Source organism: Oreochromis aureus, linkage group 6 (genome assembly GCF_013358895.1).
Source record: "Oreochromis aureus strain Israel breed Guangdong linkage group 6, ZZ_aureus, whole genome shotgun sequence".
Lineage (NCBI taxonomy): Eukaryota > Metazoa > Chordata > Actinopteri > Cichliformes > Cichlidae > Oreochromis > Oreochromis aureus.
In genome coordinates this window covers 34103511-34120955 of record NC_052947.1, presented here as the reverse complement: position 1 = coordinate 34120955, position 17445 = coordinate 34103511, and the positions used below count along the sequence as shown (strand labels likewise).

At 38.1% G+C, this 17445-nt stretch overlaps 2 protein-coding genes across 2 annotated transcripts; one reads left to right on the top strand and one right to left on the bottom strand.

Annotated features, from left to right (window-relative positions):
* The first annotated feature begins 88 nt into the window (after positions 1-88).
* tmc5 (transmembrane channel like 5) lies at positions 89-10412 on the top strand. The gene is made up of 21 exons (XM_039613861.1): positions 89-778; positions 1245-1437; positions 2026-2225; positions 2421-2489; positions 3540-3656; positions 3794-3896; positions 4187-4265; positions 4375-4656; positions 5183-5316; positions 5588-5732; positions 5865-6017; positions 6316-6491; positions 6948-7023; positions 7140-7237; positions 7321-7416; positions 7560-7635; positions 8181-8314; positions 8489-8662; positions 8842-8920; positions 9078-9170; positions 9259-10412. The coding sequence occupies exons 2-21, from the start codon at positions 1364-1366 to the stop codon at positions 9835-9837; spliced, it is 2937 nt and encodes a 978-aa protein (XP_039469795.1). The 5' UTR covers positions 89-778; positions 1245-1363; the 3' UTR covers positions 9838-10412.
* A 140-nt stretch (positions 10413-10552) lies between these two features.
* Positions 10553-15732, bottom strand: LOC116331734 (germ cell-specific gene 1-like protein). The gene is made up of 5 exons (XM_031754515.2): positions 15149-15732; positions 13715-13762; positions 12968-13120; positions 12283-12394; positions 10553-11658 (listed from the first exon to the last, which is right to left on the bottom strand). Exons 1-5 carry the CDS (start codon positions 15435-15437, stop codon positions 11364-11366), a joined length of 897 nt encoding a protein of 298 aa, XP_031610375.1. The 5' UTR covers positions 15438-15732; the 3' UTR covers positions 10553-11363.
* Positions 15733-17445: the final 1713 nt, after the last annotated feature.

Sequence of the window (17445 nt, the reverse complement as noted above, 5' to 3'; positions counted from 1 at the left end):
TATATGATATTTCTGGGTGATGTATTTGGTTTCATTTTATAATAGTCCATTTCGCTATTTACATTTTTAATATTATATTCTATGCTGTTTAGTCATCTTTGTGGGATTTTTTTAAGCGAATTTGCTAATTATACTAATATGACGTATTTGGCCAGATTTAAGCTTAAAATAGGTTTTAGTTAACTCACAGTCTCAAAAGAAAAATAAAATAAAATTATGTACATACAGATTACATATTATATTAGTTACTTTCACAGTCACACAATATATTCTCAGTTTGTCTATTTTTTTCCTTTCATTTACTTAAAATGCTTGCTCACAACTCTTCCTTCCGTGACACATTTGTCCCTGGTTTTCCCTGTGTGGAGCATAGTAAACCCAATTTGCAAGAGCATTTTTTCCGGTTTCAGACTATTTGTTTATTCGTTATAGGTTCCATTTATCTGTCTGTAATAAGTTCCTACAGTATTCGCCCCTATACGTCAGCCTTTTGAGCGTTCACCTTAAGTTTTAATAAGGATGCTAAATAATTATTAGCACTGGCGGTTTAATTATTCATGTCACAATCTAGCGTGACCTTTCAATATCCAAGTGCCAGTTCAGAAGCAGCGGACTTTTACCTTTGTGTGCTCAGGCTAAACTTCCTGGTAGGAGGACAGTCCTTCTTTTTATGTCACTGACGGTAATTCAGAGATACTCCTCAGACTTTTAAGCTGCAACTCTGTATTGTCAGGACGTCCTTTTAGATATATTCTCTCCATTACAGGACAATAACCAGGTAAGCAGAGCTTAATAACAGAGCAGAATATCATTTGACAAGTTCTTTTAATCTTTACAGGTTTGTAATTATATGAGAACCTAACTCTAACTACACATTTCTTATAGGTTTCCTGTTTCCATAGTTCAGCCATCAGTCTGTTGTTTTACTGTTCATTGTTATATAAGACAGAGGTGTTCTCTTGCCATAATATAATGTTTTTTGTGAGAACCACAGAGCTATACCACTGCAACCAAACCTCTTTCCCCAGGCTGAAACCAAACCTCCTACATGAATTTATAATGATCAGACCGAGCGCTCTAGAGATCAAATTGCACATGCTTTCTATGAAGCTGCCTCTATACAGAAAACCCTGTGGTATTAACATGTTATACTACTTGTTTAGGGTTAGTCTTTAGCTTGATAACTTGACTTCAAGCCCAATTCTATTGCTTTATTTTAATTTTTGTCTTTCATATGGAATAAGTCGTTTACATTTTGCCACTTGACACCAAAATCCTCATCTTGGGAGCGACTGGGGCATACTGAGCTGAAGAATCACTGCTGTCTCCAAAGAAAAGCAAACGGATCGATTTGAAGGATCTCATGACAAGTTACAGGAACGGGGGATTTTTCAACCCTGCATACCATGACACCGAGACTCTGGAAATTGATAGAAGGTTTGTGTTAATATTATAACATAAAATTTGTTTTTGTCCTCAAATGTGGATCAGAGAAATCTTTATTCCTGAAAAGTATAGAATTACAATTTGTCAAAGAATGTGTTTGTGAAGGAGTTTGAGTGGTGTGTTGTTTGTGCTTGTAGTAAGAGGAAGTACTGTGAAGAAAAGATCGCAATGTCAAGCAAGCAAATAAAAAACTAGCTTTAACAGGATCTCCTCAAGATACAGGCAACAGCGCGAATTTGGTATATATATTTGCTTTATCCTCGGCTGGTTCATTTTAGTGTTAATCTTTTTGGCACAAGATTTAAGGTCTGAGGATTGTGGATGATTATATGAGAGCCCTAAAGTAAACATTAGTACACTGGTCTCTACAGTTTACTGTTAAAATCAGTCTGACAGTACTCTGTAAGACTGAATGTGCTTAAAATTAAATTAAATAAAACCTCCACAGTTTAAATTCAAATAACTCTATCAGTAACTTGAAATTTCTGTTCTCTTCCTGATGTGATAACGTCAGTGCTCTTAGGTGCCACAAATTTATATAATTTATTAATGATTTAATTTATTCTGTTTGGGCTCTAGGGCTTCCAGCAAAACCCACCATACTAACCCCTATGACAACCAAGACCCAACCTGGTGGGGTGACAGGGCTAGCAATGATGATGCTATAGGGAGAGTGCCTCAAGGTGGCTGGCAGGAGGAGAGCTGGAGGGGTAGAGAAAACATCCCAATGGACGCCATCTCCATACGCCCAAGGAGTCCTCCAAGGCACCATGGACCCAGTATGTGTACCACCTCTTTGTGGCCATGTTAAATTATTTAACCATAAAGCAACATAAAGTGTTTGTATACATTTGTGTTTGTTTGATTGAAAAAGTCGTGTTACTTGTTCAGCAGCTTCGTTTTTTGTATATGCCAGTGGATGTTGCTAAGTAACCCTTTGTTGATACTTCCTCTCTATCTCCTCTACATTTTAGATCACAGTATATCTGGGATGGACTCTGAATATAATCAGTCAAGATCTATTCCACTGCCATCGTCTTCAGGTAATACGCTTCATGACACTTAAGATTACACAGTTCCTTTATGGTATTACTAAACACACATTAATCTGTAAAGTTTGCATCACATATTAATCATTTCACATAACATTGCCATTTATCCTCATACTTATGTCTTCACTAGACTGTATCCTTAATTGTGGATATAATGGCTGTCAACAATAAAAGCTACAAGGAAATTGGCAAAGAAAATAAAACAGAGCAAAGGGGGTTATTTAGGAAATGTTTTATGCATGAAGTTCAAATACAAAGTTACAGCATACAGTAGAAGTGTTTGTTGGTCTGTTTTTCAACTATAGTTTGATTACCATAGAACATGACACAGATATACGAATTTGACTTACATCTGTTTTCACTTGTCTAATATCTATTTCATCACCTATGACATTAAATACATAAGTAAACTGTATTAGCAACTGTTGGATGGACTGTAATGGAATCCATATAGATAGAAATTCAGGATAAATTATAACTATGTCTTCCATTTCCTCCCATTTCATTTGATCTCTATGCTTCTGAAAGACGAAAAAGAAATTCCAGAGTCATACCAAGAGTTGTTAAAAGGCATAACTAATACATGCAAATAATACACACAGACTAATACTCTGAGAATAACTGCAAAGTAATACAGTTTGGTGGGCAATGGCACCAACACCTTCAGTATCATAGCATTATATGAAATGAAAATAAATATGAAATAATAAATTCATCACAAATAAAGATTTTGAACAAACAGTTGCATAATAGGACCCACATTAGTTTGTATATGGTGCTGTGTCCTGTACTTTCTGTCAGTGTTTTTGCAGTCGATATTTATCTTTAGAATTAATAAATAAGTAGCAGCTTATTGCTATTATAGAAAAAAGTAAGTGATAAAGGCTGCGTAAACGGCTGCAGGTGTTACATTGAAAAATGCTACCCAGTTCATTTGCTGACTGTCACTCTGTTCTTGTATTTATCTCATGCGTTTGAGTTTGAAAATCCACAATAATCACAACAGAAGGCTGGCTGTCTTTTGCTTGTGTGCAAATCCAGGAAACATGACAATGCGGTGGAGAGGAATAGCGATGAGAAGGATGAGCATGTTTCCTGATGCAGATCATACCCAAACAGCTTTCACAGAGGATGCCATCTGGAATGAGATGCAAAATGGTAAGCGCACCTGAGGGGTGTCAGATTATCCTGTGGATTTTTGGAAAGTGAATTATGACACCTGATATGTATTCTGAATGGCAGTACTTGCAAAGATTTAACAGCCAGCACTTGTCTTGTCATCTTGTGTCTGACAGAGCAACAAAACCTGCTCGAGGAACTTGCTGCTCTGTCAACACGAGACAGAATCAAGGCCATTCGGGATCTTCCAATGAGCTTTAAAGAGAAGAAACATATCAGGTGGGTGAGCCACAAACAAATAAAGGTGATAACAAAATCCTTCTCAGTATCATTCAAAACATTTAGTTAAACATTGCATCCTGCTGGGAACCATAAACTAAGCTGTATGCAAATGCTTGGAGGCCACAGGTGTTGCAATAAAGATCTCTGGAGGAAGTATTGCTATTTTTGTCCAACACAAATTACACAAGAAAGTACTAATTGAAGTCCAAAGGGGCTTCTACAGCCTGCAGAAACGTGTGATGCAGGTAATTTAGTTGACAAGGATCCCAATGGTTTTACTCTTACAGGAAAGAATTGGAATTACAGTCTTCCAGGAAGTCTCGCCAATTCACATGTTTGGCAGATTGCTCTGAAAAGCTGTCTCTGGTGAGTGTTTTATCTGTCATAAAAGCAACGGCTGCATCTCTTTATGAGCCCAGCTCATTCATAATTTGTGCTCATATGCTACATACAGAATGTTATGATCTTTTTTCAGTTTTCACGAAAATGCGGGTACCATGTAAAGTCAGCCAAGCAGACCCTGGAACTGTGGCAAGGCGCTATGAAAAGTATTGGTGGGAAGTTTGGGACCAGTGTTCTCACCTATTTTGTGTTCCTGAAGTGGCTTCTCATGTTTAACATTTTCTCATTCCTGGTCAACTTTGGCTTTGTCACCATCCCTCTGCTTGTTTACAAGCACACCCCAAACATTTCTCAAAATGTGAACAACGTACCCCAAAATGTGACCTTCAGAGGACTGGAGATACTAACTGGAGTTGTAAGTAGTACATGCATTTATCTTCTGTTGAAGTCACAACCATCATTATTTTAAAATTTAAAGCTAATGTAATAATTACCATTTAATTAAATGACTATGTAATATTTAAAGAGCTAATTATTTGGTTTATGCTCATGGCTCAAATCTGCATTATTTTGAATGCAGTTGTTTGTTTTCCAAGGATGGATAGGGTGAGCAGTGTGCTACAGTCTGGACAGATCGCCAGTCTCACATCCACACCTATAGCCAATTTAGTCACCAGTTAACCTAACATTCATGCACAAAGAGCACATGCAAACCCCAACCACAAGTGGGGTTTCTTCAAGTGGAGTGACAGTGCCACAGCATTTGTTTTCACAAAAGAAAATCTAAAAGATGAATCTGCACTACATGGCAGATCATAATCAATTAGAACTAGCAAACACTGTTGATATGTATTATGTAATATCATGTTAGATATTTTAGATATTATCCAATTCTCTCTGTTCTGAATGAACAAGAGTTGCATATATTTTGGATTTCCTAGGGTTACTTCAAATATACGGTCATGTACTACGGTAGCTACAGCAATGGAGCTCTGGTGGGTTACAACATGCAGCTGGCCTATTTCTTCACCATTGCAGTCTATATGGTGCTATGTGGAATTTCACTTATTTACAGGTTAGTTAAGTCCTCATCATGATAAAAATCCACAGGGAAATTGCTTTGTTATGACTCCTCAACATGCATGTGGGAGAAGAAGAGATAACTCAAAAGAAAAAATTGATAAATATAATAATAAATTATTAGAAAATGTGAAAATTCTAATATAAGTATGCCAAAACAAGAAATCATAACATTGATTTATAGCTGTAGATATAAAAACTCTCATAGCTGCTCCAATAGCTCTGATTCTAACAATGATCCTGAATCTTGATTTGTCCACATGCAGCATGTCAGTCAATTTCAAGAACAACTATGTACTAGCAGACTCGGCATCAAACAGTGCATGGCAACTTCTTTGCACCTGGGATTTTAGTGTAACCAATGAGAAAGCAGTGAAACAGCGCAGGAACAACCTTTGTGTCCAGCTCAAGGTGACTTATAGCGTTTTTCTTTTTTCTAAAAAAATATCAAATGCTGAATTAACTGTGACAGATTAAAATTCTGTATTTTAAACCTACATTCACATCAGTATTTCATTGTTTGTCCTCTTGCTGCTCGTTCAGGAGTCTTTATCAGAAACAGCCCAGCAGGAACGCCTTACAGTCTCTGAAAAACTGAAGCACTATGGGATTCATTTTGGTTGCTGGCTTCTCTCCACAAGCTTGGCTTTTGGTTGTGCAGCCGGTATTTACTTTCTCTGCAAGTATGAGCATAAGGTACATAAGTTAAAATGGAATAATTAGACTTTGGAATTACTTGTGTCTGTTAAATGTAGACTACAGGCAATGCAAATGCATATTTTTTCTCTAGAGAAACCACTTTTCTTGTTAGTAAAACTAGTATAAACTAAAAAACATGTAAAAATATATACCTCACCTGTACTCTCAGAGCGTGAAAATCTAAACCAGGTGTCATAAATTTACTGAAAGTCATGTCATTTACCAACAGCGCAGGGTTTTTATTGTTTCATTGTACACAGTATTCGTCATTATCCACTATCTTTACCTGTTTTAGGTTTTACTGCAGACAACAAACACTGCCAATTGGTCTCTGCTTGACGAGGCAAAGACACTCCTGGTTCCCTTTGTGGTGTCTTTAATAAACCTGGTTATTCCACTCTTCTACTCCCTCTTCAACAAATTTGAGCATTACTCCACCCACCGCAAACAGATATATGCTCTGTTGATCAGGTGAAGTAAAACAATATATGTATATAAATATGTCTATGTCTATGTCTATGTCTAGATAGATAACAGAATATAGATATCTTAGTTTACCATTAGACCGGAAATAAGGAGGCAACTAACCTTGTTTTGGTGTGCCTATGACATCATCGCAGAGTCACCAGCATGGTAGCAGGCTCCCAATCTTGTTAAAGTTAATTGTAGTGTAATTTGTGAGCTGTGTTATAAAACGACGCAAGTCTTTATGCAGTATAGTGAGAAGACTGGGGGTTCTAGGATCTAGGAACAGTTCTAGGATCAGGCTTAAACAAAAGTAAATATAAAGTATAGTGGTATCTATGTAAAGCCATGACTGTATATATTTTAAAGTGGTGCAGCTATCGACACATCTAGCACAAAGCAAATACAATTATTTATTTAACCAATAATAAAAATTGAAATACTTTCTTTTTTCACATATAGAAATGTCTTTCTCAAGATGTCCATTCTATCTGTTTTGTGTTATTATTGGATGAATAAGGTGCCTGCTAAAGATCCAGTAAGTAATAAATATCCATTTATTTCCTTTTTTAAACACAACATACGTTTATTTTATCTGTCCCTACTTTATTCAGTAGGCATAGACATTCATTAGTGAATTTGTTTCATTGTCAGTGTTGGGAGTCCACGGTAGGGCAGTCTTTGTACCGTCTGGTCCTTTTTGACTTCCTTTTCCTGATGTTGGGATCTTTCTTTGGAGAGTTTCTTAGCAAGTGAGTTATAGAATTTCAATTCATATTTTAAATTGTTAGATGGACCTATGTTTAAAATCACATACTCAATTTCTTTCTAATAGCGTGATTGGGACAAAATTAATACCACGCATGGGGGTTCCTGAGTTTGACGTAGCCAGAAATGTCCTTGAACTCATCTATTCACAGACGCTGGCCTGGTATGAACCATATGAACAATACATTCAACATTTCATAAGTTCTAGCAGTGTGTCAGTGGATTTTAGTCAAATCTTATGTTATCTGTCTTGATCTTGGACCTTCTTAAATTATTTAAATGCGATCGTCTGTTTTCTCTCCACAGGATTGGAATCTACTTCTCTCCTCTGCTACCTGCCATGCAGATTCTCAAATTCCTCATCCTGTTTTATCTAAAGAAGGTAAATGCTGCTACCGGGACTGCTCCATGCTCCATAAGGGTCGTGTTACTCTATTTGCGCACCTCAGTCAATAATTAATTAAAATCCTTTCATCACATTGAATAGATGCTTTATTTTGGGTAATGGAAAAGACAGCCTGGGTTTCGGATTTAAGGAGTAACCATTATGGTTTAATGGTACCAGACAAGATCAATCAATCACTGAAATTTAATGAACTTTGTAGGATTTGTAATTTGATCTAGGCCGGATCTGCTATTGTGGCAGTCACTAATGCTGCAAAAAGGTAACTTATTAATGTTTCTGAGACAACAGATTGTCAACGTGAGTTTATTCTAGAAAACTCTTTTTATTAAAATGATGCTGTGTGTTTCATGAACCTGCTGAATGATCTTTAAAAAAGTCCATTCCAAGCTCTGTTTTCTGTTATGGCCTTAAATGAGCTCACAAGTTTATTAGTAAAGTTACTACAAAAATAAATCAATAATATATTTGTTTATGGATGTGTATTTATGGGGTAGTACAAGTTTGTTTTTTGTACTTCTCAGGTCAGTCTCACACATAACTGTCAGCCCCCGCGGCGTTCTGGCAGGGCAGCTCAGATGCAAACCATCTTCATCTTCCTTCTCTTCTTCCCGTTCTTTGTGGGAGCCCTGTCAATTGTTGCATACACTGCCTGGAGGTAAGAGGACATGACTTGAACTGCTAAAAAAATATATCCATCAATTCTATTTTATTCTTTTCTAAGATAAAATAAAATAATACATTTGTCTTTGATTAATAATGCATTTTGTACTGATAATACAGAAAAGTTCCAGCCTCAGTCTTGTTTTGTTCACTCTGTCTTGCTCCATAGCCTGACTCCCTCAGAGGGCTGTGGCCCTTTTCGTGGACTCAACAATTCCTTCACTGCGGTTGATGTCTGGATAGATGATCTAAAAAACGTCACTGGCTCTCAGTGGGTCATCGAGATTTACAGTAATGTCATCCTGAGTGAAATCTTCTATTTTCTGATCACACTCATCATCCTGTAAGTGCATAGTGCAAGTGCTGTCTTATGTCCACAGCATGTACTTTGTAATGTTGACTGAAAAAGTCCAAGCCATGTTTTGCGTATAACTGAGCTTTGCATATGAATGCTCATGTGTACTGATGCAAATTTTGTGTCATTAAGCAAATGGTTTTCCTGTGTGCAATTTTACTGCTCAGTGTCATCATATACATATTGTGGCAAGTCACTAATGGCCGAAAGGAGCTTATTCGTCGTCTGAGACAACAGATTGTCAACGTGAGTTTATTCTAGAAACTCTTTCCCTTAGTATATATTTCAACAGACCTCAGGAGCAAGTGGGAACTTGTCTAGTCTTGAATAGATTTACATTTACATTTTGTTTATGTTTTTCTGTTTTTGTTTGCCTGACTGCTTCTGTTTCCCCCCCCACCAGGAAGGGAAAGACAAGTCCTTCTTGTTAGAAAGGTTACAGGACCTTCAAAAATCTCTCCCAAACAAAACCACCAAACAAAAGAAACAAAAAGGGGTTTGTTGTGAAAATTATTTCGTGCTGACATCACTTTGCATGTAGAAGCTTGTTATCAGCCTTACTGAATATTTTATTTTCTGTTTAGAGCATGAAACAGCATTCAGATGATCACTCATCTGGTGATCAGTCCAACTCAAATGCCATGGTTCAAGCTTTACTTGCACGTCAGCAACTTGAAGAGGAGGAGAAAAGATACAGCATTGGTGGAGTACCTGTTCCTTCTGAAATGTCCAACTCTAGTCCTCTGATGCAAGCCATGTTGGCCCGTCAACTAGCTGACCAGGAGAATGAAGATCAGTATCCGATGCGTGATGAAAACCCGTCATCTTCCAGTGCACTTGCTCAGGCCATGGCAGCCAGAAACAGGGTGGAGGATGAAGAGAATAATCAATATGACGTTTTCAACAGATCCAGTGCCGTCACACAGGCCATGCAAGCCAGAAGAAGAGCAGAGGACACAGACGATGACATGGGTGACCTGCCGCATCCAGTGTCAAATGTCATGATGCAGGTCATGCAGGCCAGGCAGCAAGCACAGGAAGATGACAGAATTCAGTGGATGACTGCTCCGCCACAAAACCCTGGGCCTTCAGGCTCCAGTGCTCTTATCCAGGCCATGCTAGCCCGGCAGGAGGCCCAGAATGAATACGATGATGGTTACTGAACAAAATGCTGAGTTTTATTTTACTGTGATGAAAAAACAGATGTATGAAAAACATCCAAGTGGCTTTTTAAGACTGAAATTGCACTTTGTGAAGTATATGAAGGAGATGAGTGTGCAGGTCCACCTCTTATTTCAACTTTTATACAAGTAAATTTTAGTGAAATCTTTCTATGATAGTATGTCAGCTTTGTGTGATGAGTAATCCTAAACATGAACACTAGAAATAAATTTGTGTCATTTGTAATGTAATTTTTGTATAAGTTGTTAATTGTTGCACATAATTAAATGTAAAATAGAAAAGACAAGATAACGGCAAATATTAAAAAATGCCCCTGCAAAATTAGTTAGTTGTTACTGGAGTGAAATGTAATTTTTCCAAGTGGCTGATAAAGACAACACTGCCCTCTTCAGGAACTATGCATACATTGCTACATTTGATTTTGTTGTTTTTTTCAAATGACAGCTATCTGCTCGTGTTGTGGTCATTTTTAGAACACTTTCCAGACACGGGAAAAAAAACTACTAGGTTGAATATTATTTTTTTATTTGTGCAAAAAAAAAAAAAAATCCACTTTGTTATATTTTTACAGTTCAAAAATGTAATTGAAAAGTTTAATAAACTGTGTGTTCTATATTTGAATCAGTGTATCACACTAAAAACCCCAGATGTGTTTGTGGCGGGGAAGTAACAGTCAATCAAAACACAATTTTGAAATGGGGAACTTTAATATTCATCATACTTGCCTGAAACACTCTGCAGAACCATCATAAAGTTTCTACTTTTCTCCAGTTAAAGCAGAATCATCAAATGAAAATGACTTACACTGTTAGAAATGTGGTGTACTGACTGTGATCACTCCAATAGTGCTAGTGTTTATGGGAATTTTATTCTCTGTGGTAATTTTCTTTTCCAGTTTAAAAAAAAAAATTCTAGTCCATCAAAAGTGTTTTGCAGATAATTATTTGAGCTTTATGAGACCATCAAACTTAGCCAAGGTGAACATTCAAAAGAAAAATGATACATTATTACCAACAATCATTCTGTGTACAAACATAATTGACATCTATTTTACAATAAATAGTACTATAAATACTGTAAACAGGCACATCATTTGCAGTATATATTTATGGCTTTGATTCACAATAATGAAAACCCAGTTAGATTTTCTGACTGAACATGTCTAATAAGGCTAGAAGCATTAGAGAGACACTCATTCTTTTGAAACAGTATAGATACACTTAACATTATATTTTAAATCTACATCGTGGTAAGCTGCACAAAAGGAAAAAAAAACACCTTCATGTCCACTTTTCCCATTTGTCAGCTGCAATTTTCCAACTTTAAACTTATATGACTTGAACCTTCATGATGGGTTTTCATTAAGGCAGTATTAAAAATGTGTCACCGCGGCCTGTTATCTTTGTAGGTGTTGGTCCCACAGTGAACACTTACCAAAGACAACTATGCTTCAGTCCAATGAGATGCCACATTGAGAGAAATGTCGCCACCTACTGTCCTGTCTCACTCAGCACTGCTCTTCCCCCAAAGAATTTGCAATGTCACTGAAGTCCAGAGAGTCACCTGGTATAGGAGTTTTCCTGCCACTCTTTAGGGTCTGACTAGAGTAATAATCCACAGATTTGGAGATGGAGTGCACAGAGTGCTCCCGGAAATATCCGAATGCCTCCCGTGCGTCCTCCTCCCTGATGCTTTGCTCGAAGGTCTTGCGTTTGTGTCTGAACTCAATGACGGTCTTCGTATAGGAGTTGAGGGTGGTGACAGATGCACCCATACAGCAGGTGAAGGAAGCCCAGGCCATGCTGATATAAAACAGCAAGAAAATTCATATTTTAATAAACAGATATGGTAGCTGAAAAAAAACTAACAAAAAAAGTGAAAACCTAATGGTGCGCTTCAGTGTGGTGAGGCATTCTGACGTTTTACCCTCAATACCGTGACACTGTATTTGGTAAGATTAGTGCCAATCACTTTAAGTCCCTCTGGTCTCCTCAAGCAGGCTGGTTCGCATGTGAGGTCAGACAATCAAATCATCATCCCATGTCGTTTTCATGCAGACTGGATAATTCCCACAGAAGGTCAAGAATTGTTTAGCCTCCAAAATGAATTTTCAGCATACTGTGCATATTGTAAAGGAGTAAAATATTATTCCCTTATGCAATTCTAATCACACCCGCACTGGGGCTTTGGACACCAAAGCCTAATCCTACCATAACACGAGAGCTTTGGGCTTTTTTCATTACAGACAGTGATGCTGAAGAGAGGTGAGATCAGAGCTTCTGCTGACAGTGTGAGGCAGCGACATGCAGAGTGGACTTCATCCTGTTTCTTAAAGAACGATTTGACTTAACTCTATCTATGTAACACTATAAATAACACAGCGTATAAAATTATCTGTACTGAGGTGGATGTTTGCAGAGTCTTACCAGAAAGACCAGCCATAGTCCCAGTTGTAGGGCCTCCAATCTGGTGGGCCAAGGCTGACGGTGACCTGGAAAACCTGTGTGTACATGACATGAGCCACCATGCCAAGAAGACCTGAAATCATATGCACAGTATATTGTTAGTAAGCTTTTCTGATCCAGTGTACAAACAGAAAAGAAGAACAGTATTAAAAAAATACTTTGATGATTTCTTTCGAGTGCAGAATCAGCCCTTTCCATGGGTATGGAAATATGAATATTTTAAGTAAAAACAGTGATGTTATCCAGGTGTAGATAACCTTAAATCCCCATCCAAGTAATTTGCTAAGGTTCATTTACAAACTGTTATTTTGGAGTGAAGAAAAGAGTGAAAAAGAAGTGAAAAACATGTTCAGCTGACACTCTGCTTTCTTCTCAAGGCTTCTGTTTCTTTTTTAGATTTTGAATTGAGTTCAGATTTATTTCTGATCATTACAAGGAAACCAGAGGGATGTTTCTCGGGTTCAAGGACAGTTCCCTCCTTATCAACAGATTAACCAGGATATGTTTGTTATGTTGTACTTCAAAAGCTGACTTACGAAGATAAATGACAATCTTAGAAACAAGAATCAGATACTTGAATACAGTACACTGCAGGAAATGTCACAAAAGCATTAAAGTTAATGAAAAATAGAATCAAGCACACTACCTGAAAGCACTGTAAAGATGGCAGCGAAGGCATTGAGTTTGAGTCCATCAATGACATTGCTGGAGTGCACTAGCTCCAAACACATGAGACTGAAGCCAACCACCAGCAGAATAATGTACAACATCTCAGAAACAAGTGACAACCACAGCATCCCTGAAAAATGCCCCAAAAACAAACAAAAATGCACAATAACATAAATTAAGATGAAGATTCTTTATTTACATGGAAGATTTTGATTTATTGTCATCTAACATCTCAATCTCACTGGATAGTCAGACTTAATGTGGGGTGAAAGTAACATGACGATCTCATATGAAGTGCTACTTGAACTGATGTCAAAGCTTTCCGGTTTACAGAAAGCTTTATTCAGCCTTCCAATTAATCTAGTGGAATATAATCTGGCTGCACATGATGATCAGACATTTCAACTCCTCTTCACTCCGCTTCTCAATTTTTTGCTTATCTTGACAGACAGACTGACAGGAATTAAGCATTTCTCAAGTGAAAGTGTCATCACAGCTAAACATCTGTAAAACTTTAAATTGAATGCGTGAGCCCTCCTTCATGATTTCACATTAAAACAGTCTTGAACTGACAGTTGCTGATTAAATTAGAACGGACCAAGATGTTACAGTGATGCAGAAATATTCACAAACATGGGGAAGTACAGCTCAGTGAATGAAAATGGGATAAGAATTAGAGGGCTTAAAGAGTTTTGATAACCAAGGTTAAGCAGATAGCACTCACCTTTTTCTGATGCAGGGGCTAAATCAATAAAACTTCGACATCTCTCACCTAGAAACACAGCAGAAGATGACATGCTGTCATGATTTATTATTTATTACTGATTTACATATATATGCACTTTGAAAACACGGATTCGCTCAAAAACTGTGGCATAATGACAGCCTGTGACAAATGGGATACAAAATAACCAGTGACACTAAGGATTCCTGCAGACATGATGTTTTCCATCTGTTGACCAGAGCATGCCACTGGATTTGTTGCAAGTGGAACGCTTTAATCAGGTAGAAGGAGGGTGGCAACAGCTGTTTTGAGGAAAAACTCATCAAGGCCTCTGTTACATAATCCTTATTAACTCAAGCTGTCTCAGCACCCCCTTCCTCCTCACCATCCCACAGTCACTTGATGAGATAAAAATGTGTTATTGCAATTGCTTCTTGGATATTTTGAATTTGTGGTTTGTTTCTAGTACATCGCAAAAACACAGATTATCAGCACAGGTTGTCATGACGTATTACAGAGCTGACAGACAGATACTGCAGCAATTCCTTATCCAGCTGTAATAAACTAAACAGAGAGAGGACTAATCTGGGCTGATCACACCTTTTGTCCCTGAACTTTTCATGGTCATGATCACTCCTCTGACACATGTATAATCCACCCTCTTGAGCCCTCTGTTATTAATTTACAATACTCCATAATGGTCAGACTTAGTGAGTAACTCAAGCAACACACCATTCAAGTCCCAGACAGCCTGCCAGCTGGGGATCTAAGTGCCACTTTGTCTCCCTTAAAAAATAAATAATGATAAAAAAGTGAATTAAACGATTTCAGACTCAAGCTTTCAAGTGCTGCTGTTTACTTTTCTAAGCCATAATGACACAAATGGAGAGCCATTTAAAAAAAGAAGGAAAGAAAATCTCTGAAGGAGCAGCCAATCGCCATTTTAACTAAATGTTGTATTTTGACAAAGGAGGAGATTAAAATGGCAAATTTATAAAAATGACTATTTGCTTTTTTTTTCTTTTCTTTTTTTTTTTTTTTAAATTCATTTGACTATTTTAAATTTTGAATGGTTGTTGGTTAATGCTTACATCAGCTCAGGTAACAGAGTATTGTAAAGTTTGATGATGGTAACAATTATGAAAAATTAAAACAAAAGATTAAAAAAGATTATAAATAATAAGAAAAAATAGCCCCAAATGGTTAAAGTTTTTACACTGATTTCAAAGCCATTCCTTCATAATCATGTATTGGAGCATGTGCCATTTTTCTTCACTTACAGAAGCTTTTATTGCCGAGATTATCGTTGTGTTAAATGAATAGTTATGTGTTTCTCTTAAGTCAGGAAAAAGAACCATAGTAGTATGTAATCATTCCAGCTGCTGTGTTAACTAATAAAAAGCATTCACGCACTACACACACACACCTTCTTACTTTCATCGTGAATATTTTCCTCGCATGAGATCCAGATGCCGGTGTGGAACTGACGGAACAGGAACCTGTCGTCGCCTGTCTCCCAGCTGTACACCACTTTGTTGGGGTCTGTTTCGTTCACCCCGTAGTCTATACACTGGTGCGTTCGCAGCTTGCTGCACTTTGGCTTGGGCACTCTCTGCGTCCCGACGCACCAGTAAGTAGTTATGAACGCGGTTATGGAGAAAAACAGGGCGAAGAAGTTCAAGCTAAGCGACAGAAGGGTCCTGGATCGGCGGCTCATCCTCATTGTCTGCGTAAAGGATGAGGCAGCGCGCGGCGTTCCGAAAAGTTCATGGGTGCGAAGTAGGAGGGACGCGCGAGCCGCAGCTAATTTCAAAACACAACAGGTGAGGCGATGATCACATTTGGCACTCCGCAGTTTTCAACAACTTCCACTGATGCACAAAGTGCAAACATCATCTCCGAAAGAGCTCAGCTGTGCGCCAAAATGTCATATTTCCGTCATTTTCACACGCGCTGCCCCACGAGTGTCCAGCCTATAGGATGTCACGTTGTGTGAGGATTTGACAAAGTCTGGGATTTTCTTATGACGCTCTCTCCCTCACTCCCTCTCGCCGTTATTTACGCCTCCCCTCCCTCCATCCCTAACAATTTATCAGCTGCAAGGCGATTATAAGACTGATGCGTAGGAAGTTACCACTGAAACATTAAAAAAAGATGCATCAAGAGTTTAAAAGTGAAAGCTCTAAGAGGTTATTCTGGGATATGTCAGTGTATTTTCACGGAGCGGAAAATTAAAATCCAAAATCTCAGACCTATAAAACAGTTCATATGGTTGATCCTGAGAGTTCAGCTTCAACAAGCTATTTTTAAAGCAATACAGTTAAAAGAGACTTTCTTCTGACATCTCAATAGTCCACTATTTGGAAGACACTTAGTAACTGTATTCCATAATATAAGAATAGTGGCTGTTTAGCATTAAGTATCAGACTTAAAACATTACAGATGAATAAAGAATATCTATAATGTCCTCAACAGTTCATTCAGTTCTTAAAATGAATGAAATCTAATAGAATTCAGTTGCATAAGAGCTCATTTGAAATTCATTGCAACACTTTCTACTTCTCGCCTTCATTTCTGAGAGTTGGTTTTGTTTTCAGAGAAGCTGACCTGCGCTCTTGCATTTAGAGGGGAGGTCATGTGGGGAGGATGATGAGCCTGCAGCTGCTCCGGACAAAATCAAAAGTGAGCAGAGCTCAACGGGCTTGAGCTCTGCTCACTGATATAAGCAGAGAAAACGGCAGACTCTAGAGGCCAGGCGCCGAGAGTCCTCAGCGAATGACTTCTAATCTGAATTTTGCTGGAAACGTGCTTATAAAACAAAAAAACAAAAAATTTGGGCTCCTGTACAATAAAGACAATAAATATTTACAACCCCAGGGGAAAAAGAGGGCAAATAGGACTGCCGTCTCTGTTACCCCAGCAACATGCTGTCATTTTCAGCCTGGGAAGCTAATCCGCACTTCAACATGACTACGGAAACTGATAAAACAGGCCAGAGCTGTCTACCATTGTGTCCCAAATACTCATGAACAAACTGCTAGTCATACTAGCATAGTAGGGCAAGGTATTAAACACCTTATAAGCTCAAAGATGATTAAGACGTGAGGGAAACATTTGCTGTTGTTGGATTAATCTTTAACTGACATCTACCAGTCCGCAAAGGGTTACAAAACCATTTCTAAGGCTCTGGGACTCCAGTGAATCATAGTGGGCACCATTATCCACAAATGGAGAAAACTTGGAACAGCGGTGAGCCTTCCCAGGAGAGGCTGGAATACCAAAGTTTCTCTAAGAATGTGTTGATAATTAATCCAGGAAGCCACACACACAAAAAAGCCAGAACAACACCTAAAGAACTGCAGGCCTGACTTTCCACAGTTAAGGTCAGTGTTCATGATTAAAAAATAAGGAAGAGACTGGGCAAAAATGGCAAATTGGGAGAATTCCAAAGAGAAAACCGCTGCTGACCAAGAAGAACACAAAGGCCATCTCACATTCGCCCAAAACAATCCCCAGAAAAATATTCTGTGGACTGATGAAACAAAAGTTTAATGTTTATTGGAAAGTCTGAGTCCTGTTAAATCGGCATAAACATGAACCATGAATGTGCTACCATAAAATCCTGAAGAAGAATGTCCAGCCATCAGTTTGTGCCCTAAAGCTCTAGCACACTTGGGTTATGTAGCAGGACTAGAATAGCGAGTGCACCTAAATGAATGCTTTGGAGTGAC